Source organism: Mustela nigripes, chromosome 6, assembly GCF_022355385.1.
Source record: "Mustela nigripes isolate SB6536 chromosome 6, MUSNIG.SB6536, whole genome shotgun sequence".
In the NCBI taxonomy this organism is placed as follows: domain Eukaryota; kingdom Metazoa; phylum Chordata; class Mammalia; order Carnivora; family Mustelidae; genus Mustela; species Mustela nigripes.
In genome coordinates this window covers 9,988,734-9,997,037 of record NC_081562.1, presented here as the reverse complement: position 1 = coordinate 9,997,037, position 8,304 = coordinate 9,988,734, and the positions used below count along the sequence as shown (strand labels likewise).

The 8,304-nt window shown below is 52.3% G+C and overlaps 1 protein-coding gene across 2 annotated transcripts; it reads right to left on the bottom strand.

The window, feature by feature from the left end:
- Positions 1 to 695: 695 nt before the first annotated feature.
- Positions 696 to 8,280, bottom strand: C6H22orf23 (chromosome 6 C22orf23 homolog). Of its 2 annotated transcripts, XM_059402034.1 has the most exons (7): positions 8,109 to 8,279; positions 7,662 to 7,773; positions 6,595 to 6,657; positions 2,771 to 2,953; positions 2,015 to 2,146; positions 1,713 to 1,813; positions 696 to 1,528 (listed from the first exon to the last, which is right to left on the bottom strand). In XM_059402034.1, exons 2-7 carry the CDS (start codon positions 7,762 to 7,764, stop codon positions 1,457 to 1,459), a joined length of 654 nt encoding a protein of 217 aa, XP_059258017.1. In that variant the 5' UTR covers positions 7,765 to 7,773; positions 8,109 to 8,279; the 3' UTR covers positions 696 to 1,456. The 2 variants fall into 2 exon arrangements, with proteins under 2 accessions (XP_059258017.1, XP_059258016.1); XM_059402033.1 differs by having other exon boundaries at positions 696 to 1,813; positions 8,109 to 8,280.
- Between the last annotated feature and the right edge of the window lie 24 nt (positions 8,281 to 8,304).

Sequence of the window (8,304 nt, the reverse complement as noted above, 5' to 3'; positions counted from 1 at the left end):
TGGCAACTAGTCTGCATTTAAATCAAGGGTAGGCTGTGTTGTCACAGGTGGGCCAAAGGTGTCCTGGGGTTCTCCAGTTTGCTGTTTTGGGGCTACGTGAGGGGGCCTTTGGGGTGGGGGACAGCTGTCCTTATCATGGTATACCCTCTGTGCTCAGGTTCTGGAGGGTACGTGGACACAGGCTTCCCACAGAAATGTTCCAGAGCCAGCCCTTCCTTGAGCTCCCCCTTCCGCTAACCTGTCTGAGGCTGTGGAGCCATCTTTGTTCTGCTACCGGAAACTTGGGTCATGTGGCCTGTAGGATTATACGAATCCCTCCAGGTGGAAGTGTTGGTTGAATTTTCCAAACTGTTTTGATGTATGGGGACAGGAAAGTGACAAGAGTCCTGGAGAGTGCAGGGCTTGTGGTTGTCAGAAGATGTGAGGACTTTGTGTGGTTGGTGGTGCCTCCAAAGGCTTCTGAGGTGGGGCATCACCCTTGAGCCGTGGGAGCTGAGGCCATGGTCCTACTCGGGCTCCCAGTGCACAGGCTGGAATCAAAGCTCCCAAGCCAGGCTCCTTTGGTCTAGCTCTCGCCTACCCTTGTGTTTCTGTAGGCTGTGGGGTTCGTGGAAAGCCCGAGAACTAACATCTTATCCTGAATGACCTTGGTGACAGTGTCTTGGGGAGCCTTAGGCTTCACACAGGGAGAGTGATCCGTCTTCGCACAGTTTTATTGAGAGAATGAACCAAGTGAAATTCAGTCCCTGACACAGTGCCCTGGCCGTGGGGTGTCCGAGAAGTGTTGGTTCTCATTTCCACTTGAGATATACAAACAGCCAAAAGGCATCTGTACTTGAAAAATTCGAACTCCTTGAACAAACAAGCCCATCCTTTTGAAAACAGAATGGTGTATGTCATGACCTATGTTAAATATGTCTTACCGGCCAATTAATCATAGTGGTTAAACATTTGCCTAAGGCTGTGAGAAGTCAGATAAGTAGGTCCTAAGGCAGGTAGGAAGGAAGGAGTCATTCATTCCGCAGGTCTGAAAACTGGATGTGGAGGACTCACAGTGGGCGTTGGGGGAGGGGGAGGAAGAGGCCTGTTGGATGTCCTCAGACACACGCCCAAGGTGGTGAGATTGGGCCTTGCCTTCACTGTGTATGGGCTTTTTCCCCAAGAAAAGACTCGAAGTTTGTGTGTGTGTGCATATGTGTGTGTGTCTGTGACTGTGGTCAGTAGCCCAGCTGACCCAGGCCCCCTGGACAGAGTCTTGTGGAGAACGAGCCCATTCCCTGAGGTTGGTCTATTTTCTAGAGTGCCGTGTGTGCCCAGGGTCCCCTAGGCCAAGGCAGGGCTGCATAGCCATCTGCTGTGACTGAAGGCCAGGGTAGGTGGTGATGGCTCTGCTTGGCCAGGGGGTAGGCTCCAGTGGTCCAGGATGGGCTACCCTACCCCTGTCTCTGGAGACAGGTCAAGGGGTGACAAGAGCCTTCCTAAGGTCCTCACTCCTCTTGTGGTCAATGTCTTCCATTTCCCGTAGTTTCTGCAAAGGACATCAGGGAAAGCTGGGGATCAGGGAGGGAACTTGAGGAGCTGCTGCTGATGTGAGGCTAGAGAAGACTCCCAGACCCGGGCCCGACCTCGGTGCCGGCTGTCTCACCCACTCCTGTCTCCTGCCGCACGCTCATGGCGGGCCTCCCCCGTCCCCTTCCTGTTGCTTCTCCTACCTGGGAGATCTCAGTGAGGATGATCCCTCGGTACTGTTTGCCCTGTCCCAGAGCCTCCATGCCAGCCAGGAATTCTTTCCTCTCCTGGATTTCCTTTACCACTAGATGGGGGAGAAGGGTTGTCCATGTCCAGGGCAGTAGGGAGCCCGCAGGCTCCTGGGACGGGTGGCGGGGGCAGCAGGTTGCCTCTCTCCGGGAGAGGAAGCAGTTCTGGGGTCAGACAGTGTTTCTCACTCTGGCCGCTGAAGATGGGGCCCCTCCACGCCCCCCACTCCAGCGTAAGTGGCCCCTCAGTGGCTTACATTCTTCAAAGCGGTCCAGCTCGGGGGCTGAGTCCTCCTGTCGCATGGGAGGGGGCTTTCTTTTCCATTCCTCAGAGTCCTTCCCGGTAGCAAAAATATTTTGGAGTCTTCGCTTCTCTTTGTCCAGATCTCCTGCAGGACCCAGAAATGGCCTCATTAAGGCAGGCAGGGCGCCCCATTCATGGCATGCTTCGCCCCAGGGTCCTTGGCCACATGGAGGGGGCTTCTGCAAACCGGGCGCCTTCCACCCTGGGAGCCCCTGAGCTTGTGTCAAGACAGACCTGCCTTGTCCCAGGCAAGAAGGCTGGGAGAACGAAGGTAGAACCCACACACGGCTCTGGTGCGGAGCGAGGCTAAGAAAACCGTGCCTGCCGTGACGGCGGGCTGGGCAGAGAGGCTGCGTGGAGTTACCTCGGACGCCAAGCAGGAAGGGGGCCAAAGGCTCCACGGAGTAGGCTGGCATACAGAGGAGCTCTGGATTGGAGTGACTCTGTCACCTTAAGAGAGCAGTGGCCATGAGACCAGACAGCCAAACGCTCCTCAGGGACTGGTGGCCTCCAGGTAATCATTACAGAGTTCTCAGAAAAGAAAAAAGGATCACCTAACCGGTTTTCCCTGGACCCTGAACACCCCAAGCGAAGGCGTGCCAAGGCTCAAGCACATTCGTATAAACAGCAGAGAATTTCCTTAGACACTTGCTTGCCTGGCCCGTGGGCTGCTGGGCCCTCCGGCCCCCCTGGAGGCCCTCTCACTTACGGGTGGCTTGAGGCTTGAATGGTTCCCGGCTGTAGGCCCCGTTGGCTTGGCACAAGCTGGCAGGCCGGAGGTGGGGCCGGGCCGCCAGGATGGGAGGCAGGTAGATGGCTGAGGCTGGCTGTTTGGAAGGCAAGACCCTCTGGCTGGACGTTGGGCTGCACTGTAGGGGCAGAGTGTCTCCTCCTGGGGAAGGAAGGTTCGAGGTGAGGTGCGGGGGGCGGGGATCCCCCTGCGTTGGGTTGGGTTTCGTTTTGTGAAATTATAAAAGTGATACCACCTGTTACAGCAAGTCGAAGAGTATAGAAGTCTTCCCTTCTGCCCTCCAACCCCCACCCCCACCCCGCAGTGAGCAGTGGTTAGAATTTGGTGGTCTTGTTCCAGACTTTCTGACATTAATACAAATATGTTCAAAGATGTATGTGCGTATGTGACCTCCGTGTTTCAAACACTGGCTCCTACTGTGTTACCTTCTGTAAGAGACTCTTAACAAGTTATCATGGACAAACTTCCAGGTCACTCCATTTATATATAACTTATTTTTATAGCTATATACTAGTTTCTAGAATGAATACATTATTTATTTTATTCAACTAGTCTAATTTCAGAAAATTCAAGCTGTTCCTCCCCCCCTTTTTTTACTACTTCAAACCAATGCTGCAATAAACATTCTTGTGCATCAAGCCTCTATCCTGGTGCATTTATTTCTACAGACGGATTCCTAACACCTGCTTGGTCCACAGGCGGAGGGATGGTTTGGGTGGTAATACAAACCAGTTCCTCCTCCTGTCCATCCCAGTGGTCTTGGCCCAGGTCTGGGGCTCCTCCCCCAGGCCAGCCAAGTGTGTCACCTCCTCTCTGGTTGTCTGGTCCCTCCTGTCAATCGCCCCAATGCCCAGCTCAGAGCAGGCCCCACCTGTTGCTCTGGCTCCCAACTACCTCTTCTAACTTTTCCAAACTTCTATCATCCACTCAGCAAAGATGTACTGAGCATCTGCTCTGTGCTAGGCCCTGGACTCAGGGGTAAAGTAGTAAAGTAAGACGAAGTCCCGCTCTCGGGGCACTTATATTTGGGGTTGCAGGGGTATGGGTGAAACACACAGACTGTGACCATAGAGGGATGGGCCAGACTAGGTCAGAGCGGCATCTACAGTTTTCAATAGGGGAGGCAGGGAAGGCCCCATGAAGAGGCTAACGTTTGAGAGAAGACCCCAGTAGCTCTGCTGTGTAGATACTTGGGGAAGAACATTCTAGACAGAAGGGATAGCTAGGGCAAAGGCTGTGAGGCGGTAATGTGTCTGGAGTGTTCGAGCAACAGTCCGGAAGCTAGGGTGGCAGGAATGGAGTGAGCAAGGCGGGGGTACAGTGGGAGTAGAGGTCAGAGGTCAGGGAGGGCAAGAGAAGCATAGGGCCTTGTAGGCCTCTGGAAAGACTGGCTTTTACTTTGAGGTGGGAAGCCATCAGAGGGTTTTGGGCAGGGAAGTTACCTGGTCCTCTGGCTGATGATGAAAATGCAGTGTGGGGGCCAAGGGCAGAGATGGTCAGAATCAGGAATGGTTTGGAGGTCAAGCAGACCAAAGCAGATGGATTGGATGTGGGGTCTGGGAGAAAGTGAAAGAGGAGCCAATGTGTCTGTCCTGAGGGCCTGGAAGGATGGAGGCGCCATTACTTCCCACTAACCTTCCCCTTCCCAGAGCCTCTACCTAGAGCCCCAGCAACGCCTTTCCTACTCTTCCCTGAAGAGATGCTGTGCTTCCTCGAATGTCCCTCCTGCTCCCTCCACGTGCTATTTCCACATGCCCAGGGCCATGTGCTGCCTCCTGCTCGGGCCCAGCCTCAGCAGATGATTACAGCCCAAGTAATTCTGGGAATTTGGGGGCATTTGTGGCCTGCCACAGAACTCGAATGAAGCCTCAGAACAAGTAGTAGGATTTGGTTAAGAGGAGAAAAAAAAGAGAGGGGATTCCAGAAGAAAGCCAACTCAACACCAATGGTGGGAGGCAAGTTTTGAAAAAAGAAAACTAAGAGGGCACCTGGGTGGGGCAGTTGCCTGAGAGTCTGACTCTTGGTTTTGGTCCCGGGTCGTGAGCTCAGGGTCTGGGCATCGAGCCCGGTGTCAGCCTCCACGCCGAGCGTGGAGTCAGCTTGAGATTCTCTCCCTCAGCCCCTCCCCCCACTCTCTCTAAAATAAGTAAATAAATAAATCTTTCTAAATAAATAAATAAATACATAAAAAGAAAACTTCAGAGAATAAAACTGTCTGGCAAACCTGTTCCTTACCTTGGTTTTTCCACTAATGAAATCAGCCCTTCAGTAAATATCCAGCGTCTGGCTGCTGGGGGTACTGGGGTGAACAAGGTCATAGTCTTTCCTCTCCTGGAATTTACATCTAGTGGAATTTCTAGGTCCTTCTCTTTGTTGTCATGCTGCCGGGGTGCACCAGATTATTCGTGGACTGCTGAGTGCAGAGGTGGGAGTGATGGATTGGGCATGGGTTAACACGCCAGGCTCTGACAGCCTGAGCTGTCCTTGTCCCCAGCGAGGAGGCTCTGACCCGGTGCGGGTGTGGCAGAGCCTGCCTTGGCCACCGCTGGACCTGAACTGCCGGTATTCGCCTCCCTGGCCCTCCCTTCCCCTTGCTTCCGTGGCTGCTCCGGTGCCCTCCCATGAGCTTGTTCTCTGGCACATAAGGCAATCGCTTCTGGTAGACTCAGAGAAAAGATTCTGACATTCTCTCTCTTCAAGGCCACATCACAGGTCTCTGATCCATTAAATGCTGATACAGGTGAACCTCAGGAAGCACGGTAGGGTTCAAGATCTTCGTGAGCAGCTTGCTGTCGTGCCTATGTACTTCCATGGTTTGGTTTTCCTTCAAAACAACTAATATGTTGGGTGGCCAAAGGTAAGGTGCGGACAGCCTTTGCACATTCCTCCTATGCTGGAATTCTGCCAAGTGTTTTGCTTCTGCTAGCTAAGCTGTGACTGAATAAAACTATGAGTAACACACACACACACACACACACACAGTGCTTTCCTCTGGAGAGCTCCTGTGGGATGTGTGTAACGGGGAGGGACAGATGGCAGCCACCACCACGTGGAGACTGTTTTGGCTGGGCAGCACGTCTTGATCAGGCTGTGTGATCTCTTAGAAGGCTGGCTAGAGATAGATAGACTGCAAGAGGCTTGCTGTTATGCTAGGACCCATGTCCCAGGAAGAAGCTAAAATCCTAAAAGGTCAATTCCCCAGGAGCAAGGGTCAGAAATACTATTCACATTTTTTTTGTCTTTTTATTTATTATTATTATTTTTTTTTAAAGATTAATTTATTGGGGCATCTGGGAGGCTCAGTGGGTTAAGCCTCTGCCTTTGGTCCAGGTCATGATCTCAGGGTCCTGGGATCAAGCCCTGCTTTGGGCTCTCTGCTCAGCAGGGAGCCTGCTTCCCGCCCTCCCCCACCTACTTATGATCTCTGTCTGTCAAATAAATAAATAAAATCTTCAAAAAAATAAAGATTTATTTATTTATTTTTAGAGAAAGAATGAGAGGGAGGGAGGGAGGAAGGGAGCATGCACAGGAGAAGGGGCAGAGGGAGAAAATCCTTCAAGCTGACTCCTGTTGAGTGAGAGCCGTCATGGGCTCAATCTCACAGCCCATGAGATCATGACCTGAGCCAAAACCAAAGAGTTGGATGTTCAACCGACTGAGCCACCCAGGCGCCCTTTCTTTGGTCTTTTAAAATGAGGCCCCCTACCCCTTTGTATGGAAGAGCATTGAAAGTGTGGTCTGGAGTCCCTCCGCCCAGGAAGCCTGTGTGGACTGCCTCTTACTTTTCATGGTGTCCATGATGTGGCGCTGTTGGAAGTTAGTCAGTTTGGATTCCTTCATCATCACTGCAAAGATAAAAGCACCTCTATGAGGCCTCCCGAGCCACAAGCAGAGCCCTTCATCTCATCCTACGCCAGTGTAAAACTGAATCATCCCCTAACCCCATTCTGCACCTGAGTACTCCTTCTCTCCCTTTCCTGCTTTATTGTCTTTTCCTGGAGCACTTATTACCATCAAAATTCTTGAGGCACGTGGGTGGCTCAGTGAGTTAAACCTCTGCCTTCAGCTCAGGTCATCATCTCAGGGTCCTGGGATCGAGCCCCTATCGAGCTCTGCATCAGGCTCTCTGCTCAGCAGGGAGCCTGCTTCCCCCTCCCTCTCTGCCTGCCTCTCTGACTACTTGTGATCTCTGTCAAATAAATAAATAAAATCTTAAAAAAAAAAGAAATTCTACATATTTTACTTACTGTACCCCTCCTACTAGAATGTTAGTTCCATGATACAGCAAGAATGTTTGCTTTCTTTCTTTCTTTTTTTTAACTGCTGTATCCTCAGGACTTAGAGCAATGTCTAAAGCACGTTAAGTGGGTTTAAAATTTTTGTTGTTGTTGAGTGAAAGAATGAATGGGTAATATTTACTAAGCATGTGCCAGGGGCTGGAGCTACAGTTGTGAGCCCAAACAGGCATAATCACTGCTCTGATGGAGTTCATGGTCTAGAGTGGTAGATGAATATTAACCCAATGGGAAAGAACTAAACATCTGACTACAGGTTTTGCCGTCCATTGAAGGAAAAGGTATTTGGAGTTGTGAAAGGGCGGAACTGTTGGTTCCACCGTGGTGGTGGCAGGTGGGGAGGCTTCCTGGCTTCCTGGGAAAATTCAAAGTGTGGTCTATGGGGTCTACAAGAGTTTTGCAAGTTGTAGGATCCTTGAACTTTTCTGAACCCTAGGCTTTTTATCTATAAAATGACTAAGCAATTGCTGAGCCGCAGGTCATGTAAAGGAGAACTAAGCTGCAGAGGGTTAACTGTTACCACCACTCTTCTCCTGTCCTTTACAAATACTGACCTCTGAGCAGCTCGCAGGTCCCCGGGGTGTAAGTGGCCGGCCTAGGGCAGCGCCAGAACTCTGTTCCTTTGGTCACCGTCTCCACCCTTTCCTGGGAAGCCATGGGAGGGCTCTGAGGAGGGAAAAACGCAACGGCACAACTCTTGTTTCCCAGGTCCAATCTCTGCTCGCGCACCCCACAACGCCACCCAAAGTCTGGCGGGGGGTGGGGTGGGTGGCTGTCGAGCCATAGGAGAATCGTGACGTCGCCGTCAGTATCGCGACAGTGCCTGATCCCCTAACCCCGAACAAATACAGAGGCAGACCCACACACACACACACACGAACGGAGACCTCATCATGACCCGACGCCTGCGGCAGGGAAGCGGTCTCCGGAGGAAGGGGGCGTTAGGATAGCTGTGGTCCGGACAGTGCCCGTCGGGGAATACGCCAAAATTGAAACCTCACCCTAAAGTAAGACCCCGGCTGGCTACCCCCAGCCACAGAGAGCGGCTGGGCTCCGGAGACCGTAAACACGGCTCCGCAGCGGCACCGTGCCTGGACCCCGCACAAATATTCGCAGACCTCCGCGACCAGAGCCGCCACTAGCGACTCTGGCTACCATGGTAACGGCCACACGGCTCTCGGCGCGTGCGCACAGTTA

What these genes read in the sequence shown, in the direction of transcription:
- C6H22orf23 (XM_059402033.1), bottom strand. Translation starts at nt 7,764, where the DNA reads ATGGCTTCCCAGGAAAGGGTGGAGACGGTGACCAAAGGAACAGAGTTC. An exon ending in GACCTGCGAGCTGCTCAGAG is followed by an intron (nt 6,658 to 7,661) that starts GTCAGTATTTGT and finishes TTATCTTTGCAG; the next exon opens with TGATGATGAAGGAATCCAAA. An exon ending in CATCATGGACACCATGAAAA is followed by an intron (nt 2,954 to 6,594) that starts GTAAGAGGCAGT and finishes TTCCTTCCCCAG; the next exon opens with GAGGAGACACTCTGCCCCTA.